Raw genomic sequence first — 17641 nt, 5'->3', positions numbered from 1 at the left:
CACCTCTAGACAGTTTATTAAACAATGTAAAATTTTTCCCAGTCCCTGGTTATATTTTATGCATTTAAAATTAATAGAACCCAAACCAGGGAAGTTTTTATTCTTATTTTGTATCAAATCAAATGCACCTGATGGTATTTTGGTTACATGACCATAGAGATTACTGTTCGCTGCTTGATTAAACCTTTCGTTCCCTCTTCATACTTTTCCTTCCTACTTTGTTGGACTTAGATAACCTGAGAAGAAACGCTGAGATTTGCAACAGACACATTTGATTTCTATTTGTGACAAGCACTTTCCTTTACGATCTCTCTCTTCCTTTCCCCCTTATTCATGTGCATGCAACATCTTCCGTATTTGTGAAATCAGCTAAATAGAAATCAGGGTATGCTGTGGCAAGCAGTGAAAGAAACCTCCCTGTCTTTTCTCAAATTCACTTCCAGCTCAGCCAGCTGAGGTCCCTCCCTCTTGCTTCTATTTGTCCATGACCTTTATCCCTTTTTATATAATCAGCAAGTCCCTCCCCTCTCAAACTCTTGTCACAGAATATTAAAGACCGTGCAGTTCAGGGATTGCTTTCTGACTCTGCAGGGTGATTAAAGCAATTCTGCAGTAGTTAAGGAAGAAAGTAAAAGCTGGTGATTTCTGATCTACTCTCGAGAATCTAGCAGAAGAAACTAAGGTATGTGCATGTGTGTACCCACGGGGAGAAGAGTAACAGGGCCGCAGAGCTTTGCTGTTATTCAGGTGGATGTTATAAACACTGAGATATGATCTATCAAAGCTTTATTTAACGTGATCCTAGAACCATACTAGCTTCCTTCTCCTAGTGGAGGATGGGACCATGGCTACTGAATGTTGTGGATGCTGCCCTGTGGGGTTGCTGGTGGTGTTGATTAGTTTGGCTGAATTATTTTCTTTGTTATAAGACAAGGGTCTTTACGGGTCAGTTGGGGAGGGTGCATAATAGGAAATGACTGTGATGTAATAAATAAAAGGCATCATAACTCTTAACAATATAATGGCAAAACATTCAAACAAAAAAACATAACCCCAAAACAAAAACAAACCAGGATTATTTCTGTAGAACTGGAGACTGTGTGACATGAAGCAATTGGAGATTAGGCCATTTCTGAATATTTTTGTTAGAAAAAATTGCATAATTATAATAGATAAGTAGACTTTACATATCTACATTTGCACATTTTGTTTTAGGGTTGCTTGCTCATTATCACCGTGTCGAGGCAAATGAAAATCATACAATATAACATACATTTATTATCCACTCTTATCAGCTGTGCAAAGCACTATACCAGGCACTAGATCATATGACTAATTTATTTCATAAGTGTTCTGTAAGGAGGCATATGTGTAAAACTCTAATATTGTCCAAAATGAACTTTCAAGTCCCCCGATGACCTAAAGTTATAAAATTAGGTAGCACTGAGCATAAGTTTACAAACCTATATACTATGGCCTTTTCAATATAACATATTTCTAATTAAGTTATGGATTACTATTTCAAATGCACAGCCAGAAAGCTTTTTGGGAAAAAAACCATTTTTTTCCTTGTCAGTGACCTTATAGTATATAATTAAAACACTGTTGCTTTTAAGAAAATTGAAAAGTTAAATGTAGGAATTTATCTTTTAAATAAGAGCAGGAGATGGAATGGAGTATGGCTATTAAAATATTTTTCATAGGCATACACCAGAAGGATCATCATACCAAAACCTTTTATCTTTCTCCTTCCATATTTATCTCCATCTATCACAGCTGATACATTACAGATGTGCACAGAGGAATAGTCTGCTTTTGTATAAAGGAGCAGGAATGTGCATAGCTTTGCTGTCATTCATGTGTGTTACACACATGTATATAAGCATAACACATATGTGCAGGATCCCAGCCCTGCTTGAGAGTGTATTATTAAATGCTAACCAGTTTTGATTTGTAGCTTGCTTAACTTCCAGGATCTGTTATATTTATTGTAGTTTCACTCAAGTTTTTACTTCCATAGCCTGACATAACCATTCCCAATGGCTAATGAAGCTCAACCTTGCCCATGTGACCTTGGTCATAAGATCGAATATGGAGGTCTGGGATGTGAAGTACAAATTGAGCACATCAAGGCTTACGTTAGCCAGCCACCATCTAACACAGGCAAAGCTGTGATTGTTGTGCAAGATATTTTTGGCTGGCAGTTGCCCAACACCAGATATATGGTTGACATGATTGCAGCCAATGGATATGTGTAAGTATGAAATACAAAATGCTGCTGTTCTTGAACGTTTGTCTCAGTTTTTCCTAGTACAGTTTTGAAAGGTTAAAAACTTCCAGGAAGATATTATTCTTATAAAAAATTATTAAATTATTTTCTATATTTTGTTTTTTTCTAGTTACATGTAAAAACACATTTTAACATTCACTTTAAAAAATTTGAGTTCCAAATTTTCTCCCTCCCTCCACAACCCCCTTGAGAAAGTAAGCAATTTTATATAGATTATACAAATTTATGTAGATTATACATGTGCAGTCTTACAAAACATATTTCCATCTAATAATCTTATGTGTGCCTATGTTGTATTGTCCCTTCACACTGACCCTATTATAGAGTAGGAGACTATTTGCTCCTACAAAGGAGGGACTATGTCATTTTTATTTTTGCATCTCTAATGCCTAGCACACAGTTTGACTTGATTTATTGAGTGAATCCAGTCATGCAAAATTAAAACAAACTTGCTTACTTGCGTGGGATTAGAATTATTCTGTGCGGCTCTAACAAAGAAAGTTAGGACTAATGGGTAGAAGTTGCAGGGAAGCAGATTTTATCTCAGAGTAAAGGAGCATCTAAACATCCAAACTGCCAAAAAAAGAGATTGAACCACTTCATGAACTAGCAAGTTTACTAACATTGGAATCATTCAAATACAGGCTAGAGTAGGACAGTTTCAGAAAAAAACCTGAGGAGATTCATATGAACTGATTCAAAGTGAACTGAGCAGAACCAGGAGAACGTTGTACACGGTAACAACAATATTGTATGATGATCAACTCTGAATGACTTAGCTATTCTCAGCAATACAGTGATCCAAAACAGTTCCAAAGAACTTAATGATGAAAAATGCTATCCACCTCCAGAGAAAGAATTGATGGAGTCTGAATGCAGATCAAAGCATACTTTTTTATTTTCTTTATGTTCCTTCCTTCTTCCTTTTTCTTCCTTTCTTTCTTTTCCTTCCTTTCATTCTTTTTTTGTCTGTATTCTCTTTTGCAACATGGCTAATATAGAAATGTTTTACATGACTGTACATGTATAATCTAGATCAAAGTGCTTGCCTTCTCAAGGAGGGGGAAAGACAGGAAGGAAAGGTGGGAATTTGGAACTCAAAAATTATTTTTTAAAAATGTAAAAAATTGTTTTTACATGTAATTGAGAAAAAAATGAAATAAAAAATTCTTTAAAAAAAACTCCAACAACACAGCTTAGTTGACCTTTGTCCTTATGAGTCTCCATCTTGTGTAGAAGAAGTTCTGTTATCAGGAGGTTAAACTAGATCAGGGCTAAATGCATAAAATAAAACAAATACACAGTTATTTATTTTTTTTAGGTTCATAGATCATAGATTAAGAACCTATTATACTAGATATTCTCTAAGGTCCTTCCTGACTCTAAAATGTGATTTTTTTTTGTCCTGTATGAGTCTGTTGTAAGCTTTAAACTAAAGAAATTATATCTTCAGAAAAATGTAGATATTAATTTGACCCCTGAGTTGGAGTGAAACTGCTTTTTTTCCTTCCCTAGTTGCCATTTAAAAGAAAAGAAAAAGTGATCCTTAAGTTAAAGATTTATTTTCTTGTCCTTTGAGCAATAAAGAGAAAGTGACTGGTCTGAAGACAGTTTGCCTTTTAATAATCTACCTTGGCAAATATCTACTTGGCAAGATAGTGAGCAAACATTACATAGAATAAAGGTACATGGAGTATATTCAGTAAAGAAAATTTCATGGTCTTCCAGTTAGTATGACTTGTCTGCCCCAGAGAGTTCCTTTAATTAATAAGCATGCTGAGTCAGTAATAAGACCAGGAGATGCCCAGACCTGCTGGGGTGGGCAGTTCCTAAAGGGGCCAGTAGAGCCTCCCCATCTTTTTTTTCTCAGACCTGATGTATGATTTCTTTAGTAGAGGGAATTCTATTGGCACTACCTTTGTAGGTTGGCACCTTTTCTGCAACTTATTATCTTAGAGAGTTGCCTGGGCCCCTGGGATTTGTACAGGATCACAAAGTCAGCATGTGTCCAAGGAAGAGCTTGAATGAAGGTCTTCCACAATGTCTCATATATTACTTAGTAATATTTTGTAATGTATTTAAAATAATTTTTTGGATAGACTTATGTAATATTGTCTGCTACAAGCTGTGTCTTTGTTATTGCAGAATCAGATTTTCTGACCTGGAAACAGTGTGTTATTTTGCTGGGAAAAATTTTATCCTCATGTCCACTTAGTTTTCTTTCTACCAAAAATTCTGCCTTAGAAGAGGTGTGGGGTATGGGAGGGTGCATTGTCTCGTATAGACTTCACGCTTCTTGTCACTCTTCTTGTCTTGTATAGACTACCTACAAATTAAGAATTATGAGCATGTTGAGTAATAGGCTGGAATACTGAAGGTGAATTAACTTTTCTACTTACAGAGCAATCTGCCCAGACTTCTTTGTAGGGAAAGAGCCTTGGCACCCATCTAATGACTTCTCTACCTTGAATGAATGGCTGAAATCAAGAAATCCTAGAAATACTGATAAGTATGTGAACATTTTATTCCCTAAGTAGTATGGTTTGGGAAGGTAGGCTTTTTCATTTTTTTGTATCTTTAGTACCTAGCACATAGTAGACACTTAGTTTTTAAGTTGAATTGAATGGACTTGTTGAATGAACCCATTCATGCCAGAGGGAACATTAACATGGAGCGCCTGATCAGGAGAGGAGAAGCTGCAGTGCACTCAAGGCTTGCAGGGCTGAGCTGCTGCCTACAAAGTCCTGGGATTATTTAATAGCATATTGTTAGGGCTGCTGTAAATAGCTGGGAAGTTGACAGACAAGCCTGGAGTAGTGAGAGAAGAAACATAACCAGAGACCTAGCACTTTTTGTTGAGATATGACCAAGTTCTGACATGTTCTGAAATGCCCAAGGAAGCCTGGAGAGAGGTTTGATGGAAAAAACCTGGAAAGGGTGAGAGAAGGCACTGAGTCCTGGAAAGCCTGACTGAGTTAAAAAAAATGATGAATCATAGAGTTTGAAGAGAATGATGTATTGATTCGGTAAGTGTATGTAAGAGAGGGAGGGAATGAACAGTGAGGGTCAGTGCTGAGCTCCAACCCTGTACTGAGCCTTGGCCTGGGAGACGCCACACATGGGGGCACATGGTGATTTGTTTCCTAGTGCCGCCCACCTTCACCTGCTGAGAGTACAATGGCAAAGGGACATAAATCAGATTTTGTCTCTTACAACTTATCTGAATTATGAGCCCCTTCTAATTGTGTTTCAAGATGGTTGCTTATAGGGAAGCGGGAAGACACAAATATAAGGAAGAGACGTATATTCCATGACACATCACAGTGTAGAGATCAGTTTGGGTTCTTCAAAGTTAAATCAGCAGCAATGACAGGAAGGCTTCAAGCAGCCACAAACTGCAGGCTATCCATCAGAGAAGGCCAGTCTAAGTATATTTGCAGAGTCTCAACATCAGAAGGCAGACCCCAGCCAATGGCAAATTTTTTTTTTAGCTAGTTATGAAATTGTTTAATATCAGCATCAGTGGAATACTTGGACTGATAAAATCAGTTTCTGAGAGTTTGATATGCAAAGAGGAAAAAAAAGCATAGTTTGTTAACTAGGAGAAAGGGCACTCACAACTCCTGCTTCATTGTCACAGATAGCCATAGTTTCTCTTCGTATAAGAGATGAAAAAAAGAGGCCTTGTGTTCAGTGCCTCTAATATTAGGTATTTCTGTCCTCAGGTTATATTGTCCATTTTTGTCCCCTTTGAAGCTCTTATTACTTATTACTGGTCCCTACACATTCTTACAGTGTAATATTCATAACTCACCTAGGTCTGATAAACTCTAAATTCATATGGTCTACTTTTTCTAAGGATGGATGAAAGACAACAGACATGGAAGAGGAAAGACTTTTGTTTTGCTTTAAAATAGGCTCAATTTACCTCCTGTCAGCTCACTTTTGGTCAGATGGTAAATATTTATTAAACACCTACTATGTGTTAGCACTGTGCTAAGTACTTGAGAATACAAAGAAAGACAAAACAGTCTCTGTCCTCAAGAAACTCATAATCTAATGGGGAAGGTAGCGCATAAAAAGAAGCAGAAAACAGGGAGGGGAAGAAGGAAAGGGAGGCACCTGACCTAAAGTAGGATGAAGATCAGAGGGGTGCAGCTGGGCGGACCCTAATTTGACCCTCTGTTTAAAACAGAGAATCTGAAAAGAGCTCTTCAATGTTTACCCTCCATCCTGTCCAATCAGAGGGAGGGAGGGGACCCAGAGAAAGGAGATATTGATGAGATGTCAGTTTCAGGGTTGAGGTGATCTTAGGCTGATGAATTTCTGGAGCCCATGATGAAGCCTAGGGGTATAGCCAGATTGACCACTGCAATGCTGCAATGTAGGAATATTTCTTACTTAGGAAAGGCTAACCAGGTTAGGGATACCCCACTCTCTCCTACTAGTATGACCTCAGGGTCTTTCTTCTTTTCTTAATCTTATATCTAGCCTATCATCCATGCTGGTGGTCAACTTGACCATCAAGGGCTACTTCTTGACAAAATCACTGACCTTCCTCTGCCCTCAAAACCCTGCCTCCTATTCTAATCAGTGGGAAGGGTATTATGCTCCCCAACCCTTCTGAGAGTACGTAAGTGATGCCTCTGCCTCAGACTGAGGTTATTTTAACCAGTTTTCTATCACTCCCACGGAGCCCCTGTCTAAAGGTCCATTCCCACCCTCCAACTCCACTTCTATTACTATGTACTTATATACTTGGAAAATTAAACAGTAATCGTAGGAGCATGGAACTGAGGCCTAGGAATTTGTGCATTGACTCCATATGCTTTACACCTGAGACTTAACTTGATACTTACAGAGACTGAATACAAGAAACAACATTGTGAGAAACCACAATACTAAGGCAAAGTAAAAAAAAGATTTTGTTTTGGAACTTTAGGAAATTTATTGCCTTCGAAGTGAAAACAATGCCAATTTGTTCCCTTTGTGAAACCAAATTATGTTCTTCATAATAATTATAAGGGGCAGTTTTATGGATATACCCATGTCAAAGGAAATGACAACTATAAATATTGAAAGAAGATTAGATATAATGAAACCTAGTGCTGGCAACCTCTAACATTTCTGAATGTCCTTCAATGTTCCTTTCCTAGTCTCCACAGAAACTTCCATCGACTTCCTTATTCTCCTTTAATTAAACCTGCCTTTCCTTAAAACCATCAGTGTTCATGGTTTTAGTTTACTAATTTTTTCCCACTTTGCTTAATTGCTAATAATTAAGTCTGTCAGGAAGTTGTGGTATTTATGTTAAAACAGTATTTTATAATGTTGCATATGTTTAAATACATTTTATATTGTTTAAAGGAAAACAGTATAGATTCCTATTTTTTTCCCTTGAAAACATACAGTATCTCAGCTATCTTACTTTGTAGGAATCATGATATAATCAGGGTGCTTTATACTTTTTTTGAACCATTATTTACAGTTTCTACATACATTCTTATGTTTGATTCTCTATAACATCTCCATGGAAGTGTCATCCAATGAGCTGGAAGCCTTCCTCTTGTTTTATTTTCTTGAGAGTGCCACCAGACTGCCCTGGCATTCCAACTGCTGTTTCTCATCTCCTGCCCACCTCCTTCCTAGCTATGTTTGTCTTTGATTGCATCTTTTAGCAATTCCTCACATACAAGACATTGTTAATAGTCCCCAAGAGCTTGAACGTTTCCCTCAGGAATCTTTCCATTGCCCTTTGGTTTATTTGTAATTTTAATTCTTCTACACTTGTGTGTTCCTTGATTGAAAACCATGTAGCAACTAAGGAAATATTGATATTAAGGAGAGATGGGACTTCACAGTGCAGAACACTTAATCCCTGAGAAATTTTCCAAATGTAAATGAGCCTGATTGCCTTGCTCTGTTTGTTTCTGATCCCAGGTTACTATCCAACAACAATGCTTAACCAAAACTTCTACTTGTGAACTGATTTTACTGGCTACACATATAGCTGATGTTTGCAATCTAGTCCATTTAGAGTTTCCATGCATTTGTTTTTCCAATATGGATAGATCCACTTTTTCAAGTTATGTGGATTTAACAGGGGAGGTATCAAGGGGATGAGCCAAGATGGCCAACTGGTAGGAACCAGTATAGCTGAATTCCCCTCCATAAATTCCTATAAGAATATCTAGAAAATGCATCAGACCAAATCCTGACAGAGAAACCTAGAAAGCCACAATGAATCATCTCTCCAGTATAGCTTGGCATAGGGAGGCAAGCAGTGAGGTCTCTGTGCACTGGGGTTGGGATTGGGCCAGGAGAGCACCAGAGCCCAGAAGGAGCCTGAGCACAAGTGCAAATGGAGATTGTGGACACCTACCAGGGCACCCCACTGCAACTGGGACTTGTTCCCACTGGCAGTTTTGTCACCTATGGATGTTACAGATTTGAATATAAAGGTGGAGTTGCTGAAAAAGGAGGCCCTGGCTGGGGTACAGAGGAAGGAGGAAGTCAGCACAACAAAAAAGTTAGAGAAAATCATCCCGCATAGGGACAAAGGAGGAGGGGAATCTAGAGGGAGGGTAGATTAAAGGAGGAATTAATCCTAAGGGGAAAAAACCCTAAGAATTCACAAATTTGAGGTGGCAAAGAATGGGATTCTGAAGGGATCCCATAAATGAGGAATGAATAAGCAAATTATGGCATGTAAACAGAAGTACTGTTGTATTGGTCTCTTATCAACACAGTTCTTTTGATCAATAATGATTCTGGAGTACTAATGATGAAACATGCTAATCCCTCCTGACACAGAGGTGAAAGACGCAAGAGTGTAAAATAAGACAAATAATTTTTTAGAAATGGCCAATGTAGAAATTTTTTAAAAACTGACTATAAACCTTTTTAATGGGTTTTACTTTTCTTGTGTTCTCAATTGGGGGTAGGGGAAGGGTAGGGAACAGGAAGGTGAGAAGATACATTTTGGCTGATTAAAACAAAATATTTTAAAAGAAAATAGATGAGGTATCTTGTGCTGTTATGGGGCTTGATAAAGTTAAAGTGACATCATTTGTAAATAGGAACATTTGTAGAACTTCACCTTAAATGATTATTTTCCAAAATGATGGGATGCTTGGTTGCATCATGTACTTGGGCCCCAATTCTAAAATCATATTTCTCTCTAAAAATCACATTTCTCTCTAGCCCCAAAATACTATCTCAGGCAGTTTCTCCCCAGCCTAAGGACACAGGCTGTCCTGGCAACAACCATTATCTCTCTTCCGGCTGTAGTAGTCAGCTGTACCTATAGAATTTATCACTTAGAGCCAGCTGCATACTGACTGAACTGGCTGTGTACTGGGTCATAATGACATTTACTACTCACTGACCAATCGTGTATCCTAGACTTGGACATACCTATACTTCCTTACATTGATCTTGTCTAACAAGACATTAACGAGAGAAGTCTGGTTTTTCCTGATCAGCCCTGACCGTTATTTGACTTAGTGATGTTTCAGGCCTAAAGCCACACCTCCAGGTAGCACCCCCTTGGGCTGTTTCCTGATGAATTTTGGGTAAAATATGTGCTCGGTAGATACCAAAAGTGCATGTTCCTTTAAGAACTGACCACTCCTTATCCACTCCCTAATCCCACCCCAAAACACCTAGTTAGCATATTTGGCACAAGTGATACTACAGAATATCCTATATAAACTTTCCCTGTACCCCTTTAAGGTTGCAGGTTCCCTAAGAACTCTTGCCTGCTGAAAAGTGTAATAAATCTTTACCTTGACTTCAACAATGCTTGAATTCATGAATTCTTCTCCAGATGACCTGCCCCTGGCACCCTGGTCTTTGTGAGGGTCTCACACCCCCTTTCCAGCCCTCATCAACAATATGCTGGCAAATCTCCATTTTTCTCAAGCAGGTCCATTTCACATTAGATCTTGTCATCTCCAAGGTTCCAACTCTAAAATTACTTGATTTTGTAATTCTACTTTTATACAACTTGATTTTTTGTTGTATTTAAGACTCTTCGTAGTTTGGAAGCAAGACTTCTTATTCACAAGAAAGATTTACTATAGATTGAGGCTCCTTCCTTTAATTTTGGGTATTTTTCTTTTGTTTGTGTCTTATACAGAACATCTTTGACACTATCAAACACCCTTTGTGATTACATCTCTCCCCATTTAACACCTCAGGAATGGTTCCATTTTCTCCCTGCAGCATTATATTCACTTTTGCTAGATATGTAATTTGTGGCTGTAAGCACAAATCCTTTGCTGTCTGGAATATTTTTTTGAAATTCTCAGTTCCTTTACAGTTGCTAAATTACGTGTGATCCTGACTGAAGATCCTTAGTACTCGAATTGTTTCTTCCTGGCTTCCTACAATGTTTTTTCTTTGACCTGGAAGCTCTAGATTTTGCCTATAATATTTCTAGGAGTTTTCTTCTGGGGGCTTCTTTCAGGAGATGAACACTGGATTTTCTCTATTTTCACTTGACCCTTTGTCTCTAAGAGAGTCGGGCAGTTTTCTTTTAAGATTTCTTGAAATAGGATTCTGGACTATATTCTTGGTCATGGTGTTTGATAGTCCAGTGATTCTTAAATTTGTCCACTTTGATCTGTTTCCCATGTCAGTTGTTTTTGCTATGAGATGTTTTACATTTTCTTCTATTTTTTCAGCCTTTTAATTTTTATTTTAATAATTCTTATGTCCCATGAAGACATTAGCTTCTAATTTGGTATTTGGTTCTTTCTAATTTACAGGGAGTTTATACCTCTTGTGCTGTGCTATTAATCCCTTTCTAATTCTTCCACAGCTTCTATTTTTTCCCAACTTTTTCTTTAAGCACTCTCATTTCATATATAAAAATATTAAAAAAAATTTTTTAAAAACTCCTGCTTCACCTCTTATGTCCAAACTGTATTTTTTTCCTCTGAGGCATTAGAGTTATTCCCTTCTTCTGAGTTTGTGTTGTGTGTCCCTGAAACCATAATGTCATTATAGTGGGGCTCTTTTTTGTTTGCCAGTTCTCCCAGACTGGACTTCAGACTTGATGTTAGACCTGTGCTCTGAACTTTCAGTGCTCCAAAAGTGGTCTGATTCTGGACAAAGTCTAATTGCCATCCTGGTTTGAGTTCTTTAAGTTCCAGATTTGGGTTGGAGTCTGAGCAGGAATACACTCCTGCTGGATTCTGCCCCTATTAGCCAACTAGGAAATTCTGCTGGTTCAGTGAGAGAACCACAGGCTCCACTGTGATCTCGGATACCTAACCTGGTTATTCTTCTATCAGCTGAACTAGATGCTGGAACTGTGGTTCCTTTCTGCTCCCTGGGGGATGGAGCCAAACTTGTACTGCTTGCTGATGAACTTCCTCATTTCTTGCTTACAGTACAGGGTCTCTCTACCTGGGAATGCTCTTGTCTCCTTTTTCCCTTTCCCCTCCACCCCTTTCCAGGTCACTTTCTCAGTCCACCCTGGACCTATGGCTCAGAACTAGGTATTGGGTGATAAAGTTACCAGTTGCCACCTGTCTCTGTTGCAGTGTTCTGATGTAGTCATCTCTAGTATGGGCCTGGGACCTCCTTTTGCCCTGGTGCACAGCCTCTCCCTGGGCACAGGAGTATACCACATGCCTTTGTGTTCTTGCCCTGACCCTAGACCTCTCTGTCTGTCCTTTATGCCAACCTGGGCTGCTCAAAGAACTCACTGACTTTTTCTGCATTCCCTCTTCAAGATTTGGTCTGGTATATTTCTGTTACTCTACCATCTTGGTTCCACCTCTAAATGCTTTCTTAAAATCAGTTAAGTACAACAGAATCTTATGTTCTTTATACGCTTCTGTCAGTTGTGTGACTGTAAAGATGTGATCTTCTGTAAAAAGTCTTGTATTGGTTGGCATGGTGTCACATATCTGTGATCCCTGTTCCTGGTAAAGTTGGTAGAGTTCAGGAGTTCTGAGCTACGCCTGTCAGGTGTCTTCAGTTATTTGACCCCAAAATGGTGAGGTCCCCTGGTATGTGTGTGTAGGAGTGGGGCACCAGACTACCTAAACAGGGGCAAAGCTATCCAGGTTGGAAATGGAATAGGTCAAAGCTTCCATGCCAGTAAATAGTGGGATTGGGCTTGTGACTGGCTGCTGTACTTCCAGCCTGAGTGAGATGGAAACCCAGTTAAAAAAAGAAAGTCACCTATGAATGGCTACTTCTTTCCATTTTCATCAAGTATGCCTTCAGTACTGGCACAGAGGTCTTGTGATGAACTTAACCTTATGCACCAAAATCTGCTGTTGAGGAAGGAATGCTAGATGATCTATGAAGAGCTAGATGGGGGGGGAGTCTTCTAAATTTTCAATTTATATTTTGATACTTGATAAATCCAGTGGGAAAGTAGACAGTGATCTATTGAGAAATATGATTCCTGATAAAAGAATGAAAAATGCCAAAGGCTTGTAGATTACCAAGAGGCCTTCTGTTTCTTCAAAAATAAGAAATAGTTTCTCCAAAAAGAATTGGAAGGTAGTAGATGGGGTAAGCATTGAATGACAATAAAAAATGAAATAAGTTTTATCTTAATAGACCAAAAATAATTGGTTATTGATATGGATATTATTTTAGGGTATGTTGTCTTTGTGCAGTTAGATCAGCTATTAAGAATAAAAGTCAAATAAACCCTAAATTAGAAGAATAAAGATGAGAGGCTATATGTGTGGTTCCGTGGTCTTCAAACTAATCTGTTTAAACAAGCTATTGATTCTAGAAAAAAAGAGAAAATGCATAAAAGTGGAGACATCAATTCCAACAGAGCTGAAAGATTACTATATTTGCATTGTGGTTGGATGTAGAGACCATTTATGAGGTCTGGTTGAACATTGGGATATGTAAGGAAGATTGTTGTTAAACAGAGGTGGAGGTACTGCTGAGTTGCTAAAGAGCAAGGAAAGTGAATGGGGCTAAGCCAAGGCCAGTGACATAAGAAAACTCAGAAATAACATTTACCTACAGGAGTCATGCAAACCCCTTTGTATGCTCTATTAAGACTTAGGGAAATTAGCCTTACCAAAGAGACACTTCCTCAGAAATGCATGCCTACATTTATAATTGTGTAGCTTACTTTCCAAATAACCTTCTTTTAATACATTCATAGTGACCAGCTAATGGTATTTATGGGTTAAGAATATCATTATGACTATGAACATGAAAATGTAAAGAACAAAAGCCTTCAAACTTAATGCTATATTAATTATAATGACATAGTTTTGTCCCTGAAGAGATGAGAAAATACACTTCTCCCCCTTCTTTGTCAAGGTGGGTGGGTGGGATTGGGAGTTTATATATGTGGAATGCTACATACATTGTCTGACTCAGCTGATAGTGTCATTGAACTGCCATTTTTTCCTTCTCTTTTTTATACTTTGTTATAAGGAATGGCTTGCTGGGTATAGTGGGGGAGGCAAGAATATATTTAGAAATGAAGGTAAAATAAAAAGTTATCAGTAAAAATTAAAAGTTTTAAAAAGTGGCATTATAAAGAGAATGGATATGACCTAAGACTGCTGAATGTCTTATCTGTATGTGCTTATATATATATATGTGCTTGTGTATGTCAGAACTAATTATTTCACAGCTTATAGTTCTTTGCTAGTAATAAATCTCTGAAAACAAGAATTTCCTGTCTCATGATTATTTGTTCTAATTTCTCGTCTTCACATATCTTGCAGCATACCTTGATCTGGGCATTGCTAATTCAACATTAGGATTTAAACAGTAGGAAAATCTGGTTCAATATAAAAATGCCTTTTAACATATGGTCAAATAAAATTTGTTACAGGTACAATGTATTGTTATTGATGGTAGAATTTCTAAAAAGGTATCTGTGAAGCCGAACTTTATTTCTTAATACCTTTTACTTATTTGATACAGAGAGGCCAATGTTGTTCTTAAGTATCTGAAAGAGAAGCATCATGCCCAGAGAATTGGTATTGTTGGATTCTGCTGGGGCGGGATTGTTGTACATGATCTAATGATGAAATATCCAGAATTAAAAGCAGGAGTCTCAGTCTATGGTAAGCCCTTCTTACATTTCACATAATGCCTTAAATAGTGACTTAATGTGTGCTTGTTTTCCCCTAATTTGCTAAGTCTTTAAACAAGGTACAAAATCAAGAGGTGCAAATGTGGAATCACAAAACTGAAGAATTTTAGAACCAGAACCTTGGAGATTACAAGCTCCAATGTGACTTAAGAAAACTGGAAAAGAAGCCTTGCTAGCATAGCATTTCAGAGAACCACCACTTGATAAGTATATGTTGAGTGTGTAAACAAGCAGGGTATTTAGTACTTTTCAGAGTAGAAACAATAGAAAATACTCTTTAATCACTGTGGAAACAGGAAACCTATGTCTTAGGTGAAGCTTTGCTATCAATTCTTTATGATATGGAACAAATCACTATTTCTTTGGGTTTCAGATTCCTTGTGGACTTAGATTAGATGTGCTTCCTTCCTTTTAAAAATTACATGAAAGAAACCTATTTGTATGTGACATTTCAATTAACAATTATAATTGCTAAAGCCTAGAAAAGAACTAGCTTATCCCAGTGCCTAAGTCACATATAAGTTACAAGATATCAGAGGAGAAGCAGTATTCATTCTTAAAGGCTGCTAGGTTATCATAGGTATAGATGGTGACTAATAAGATTCAATTTCCTATATAAAAGATCCTATTCTTAAGATATATTGTGTAGTGAGGACCGAGCTTTTATATTTACAGTCTGTAATGTGCATATATAGCCTATATGTCTATTATCTTTTAGTCTACTATCCAACCTTCCATTAAAACTGGCAAATAAAGTTATTTTTCTAGGTTTGTTGTAACAAAACGAATGTTGGTATTTCACTTATCAACACAATATATTAAAATTCTTTTCAATGTTTTCTAGGCATCATCAGAGATTCTGAAGATGTATATAGTTTGAAGAATCCTATACTCTTTATTTTTGCGGAGAATGATTTTGTAATTCCTCTTGAGCAAGTAAGTGGTCATCTCACAGTGGGTTGTTTGCATCTATATCTTTACCAGTCACCTAATATGACGTTCTCGGAGAAGCAGTAGATTGTTCTGCGGTTTTCTGGTAGTTTAAAATCACATCCTTTCCATGAGACCCTTTGAAAGGAATTGTATGTATGTACGTGCACTTGTAGAAAAGGGCTGCTCTCAGTGAGAATATAAACAGGGGAAGAAAGTGTATGCTTTGGTTTGTTACATGGCAGATATGGTATTTAATGTTAAAAGGAACATGAATTCAGTTTTATAAGCTTTCCAAGTGAAGACCTACAGCGCCCTCTATGTCTGAAGCCATGTGCAATTTCAAAATGTGGGAGAATTAAGCTTGCATAGAAAAGAACAACTCTAGCAAAGTACTAACCCAATGGTAGGAAACTGCGGTCCCTGAGGTCACATGTGGCCCTCTAGTAGGTCCTCACCTGCAGCCCTTTGACTGTATCCAAACTTGTTCTGTGAAGTTAACCTTTTAATAGCCCATTCACATAATGCATTAATATTAACCAAAACTGATTATAATTGCCATCCTAATATCATGGTCATAATTTTCCCTTTGGCACAGGTAAACTTGAAAGTAACAGAAATCCATTCTAGCTGTAGGGCAACTTTTGAACAATGGGCAGTTTGGTAACTGGAAACAAGCAAATTGTTAAAATAACATTATAAAAATGTTTTGCATGACAGGTCACTCTGCTGACACAGAAGCTGAAAGAACACTGCAAAGTTGATTATCAAATAAAAATATTTCCTGGGCAAACCCATGGGTTTGTGCATCGCCAGAGAGAAGACTGGAAACCTGAAGATAAACCACATATTGAAGAAGCAAGGAAGGACCTAATTAACTGGCTGAACAAGTATATTTAGCCAATAACAAGACACAGCTTTTTTCAAATTCACCAAAACTGATGATCATTTTTTCAAAATTCAGAAGACTTGAAATGAAATTTACCTACAAATTATAATTTGTATTTTGAAAATTATTATATGCCTTTATTCATTTGTTATTCTCATGAAGTTTATCGATAACCTTACCTAGATAAGCTCCATGAAGAGTAAGGGCTACACAAGTAAATGCAACATGGAATGTGAAAATATAAGGAACAAATGCTATTGGAATTTAGTATCAGAAAGAATACTTTTGGCTGGAGGGATCAGGAAAAAGGGCAACTTTGAGCTGGGCCCCAAAGGGAGGGAACTAGATAAACACAGGAGAGTATTCCAGACAAGGGGAAAATGAGAAAAACTCTTCTTCTCCTACCTAAGGATACCATTTCTTTTCTGCAGAGCATTTAAACTTACCATAGTAGGGAGAAAGCAATCTAAGCTTTATGTGGGAATTGTGAGGATGCTTGATTTAATCTGTAGAGCTTTAATCTGTAGAGTTGAGTAACAATGTGAAATGAAGAGCTGGAAGATTTTTGTTTAAACGGCCCCTGGATGGGTCAGCCTTTACCATGACCCTTCCAATTGTTGTTGCCTTTGCATATAGCCTGTTTTCTTATATAATTCAGTTTCTGAAAAGCTCCATTTTTCCCTCACCAATCTAGATATTCCAAAATCACCTCTAAATTTCTAGGTAATCAGCTGTTGATGAATATACTAATATTATTGTCTTGTACTTTAGGCCTAGTGTCAGAGAAATGAGCGCAGTGCTAAGAAAATACATTAACCTGCTATGATAATACATTAATCACAGGAAATTTAGGGGGTCCTTGGGGGGAAAAGCTTCGGATGAGTCCACTTTAATTTATGAAGTGATCTTAGTTTGTAAGCAATCCAATTACAGTCTTGATGAAAATTGTTTATTATGATAATCATCCAGGATCACGCCCTTTGTATAGACAATAGTCATCTGTCAAGAACAAGAAAACCCAAACATATCCAGAACATAAAGCTAAAATAAATATAATTTTAAAACAAAACTTTATTATCTTTTGCATATTTAATGAAGATTGAGACTTTGGGGACTAGTCATTTTTGATCCGGGGCATGTTACACAACTTCACTTATTTCTTAGTGTTCGCTGTCATACACTTACGTATAATATGAAAACCATCTTTATTCTCAAAATTTGTATCCACCATGTAATTTAATTTTAATAACATATACATGAATTAGGCAGGGTATGTGAAAACATTCACATTTTATAGATGTATAAATTTGAGTGTGTCTGTGATCCACTGGAGACAACTATAATCTTTGTGAATCCCCTGCCCAATGTTCTTTTGCCTATGCTATTGGTCACTGAATAGAAGTCTGCTAAATATGCCCCCAAATCTGAAGCT

General features: G+C 37.4%; 1 protein-coding gene across 1 annotated transcript; it reads left to right on the top strand.

Moving 5' to 3' along the window:
• Positions 1 to 371: 371 nt before the first annotated feature.
• On the top strand, positions 372 to 17278 carry CMBL (carboxymethylenebutenolidase homolog). Its single transcript, XM_072605421.1, has 6 exons — positions 372 to 682; positions 2021 to 2254; positions 4692 to 4799; positions 14219 to 14361; positions 15235 to 15326; positions 16041 to 17278. Exons 2-6 carry the CDS (start codon positions 2040 to 2042, stop codon positions 16218 to 16220), a joined length of 738 nt encoding a protein of 245 aa, XP_072461522.1. The 5' UTR covers positions 372 to 682; positions 2021 to 2039; the 3' UTR covers positions 16221 to 17278.
• Positions 17279 to 17641: the final 363 nt, after the last annotated feature.

This window comes from Notamacropus eugenii, chromosome 4 (assembly GCF_028372415.1).
Source record: "Notamacropus eugenii isolate mMacEug1 chromosome 4, mMacEug1.pri_v2, whole genome shotgun sequence".
NCBI classification, from domain to species: domain Eukaryota; kingdom Metazoa; phylum Chordata; class Mammalia; order Diprotodontia; family Macropodidae; genus Notamacropus; species Notamacropus eugenii.
Note: the sequence above shows the minus strand (reverse complement) of the source record. Positions and strands in the feature narration are given on the sequence as shown.

What these genes read in the sequence shown, in the direction of transcription:
- CMBL (XM_072605421.1), top strand. Translation starts at nt 2,040, where the DNA reads ATGGCTAATGAAGCTCAACCTTGCCCATGTGACCTTGGTCATAAGATC. An exon ending in AGCAGGAGTCTCAGTCTATG is followed by an intron (nt 14,362 to 15,234) that starts GTAAGCCCTTCT and finishes AATGTTTTCTAG; the next exon opens with GCATCATCAGAGATTCTGAA. An exon ending in TTGTAATTCCTCTTGAGCAA is followed by an intron (nt 15,327 to 16,040) that starts GTAAGTGGTCAT and finishes TTTGCATGACAG; the next exon opens with GTCACTCTGCTGACACAGAA.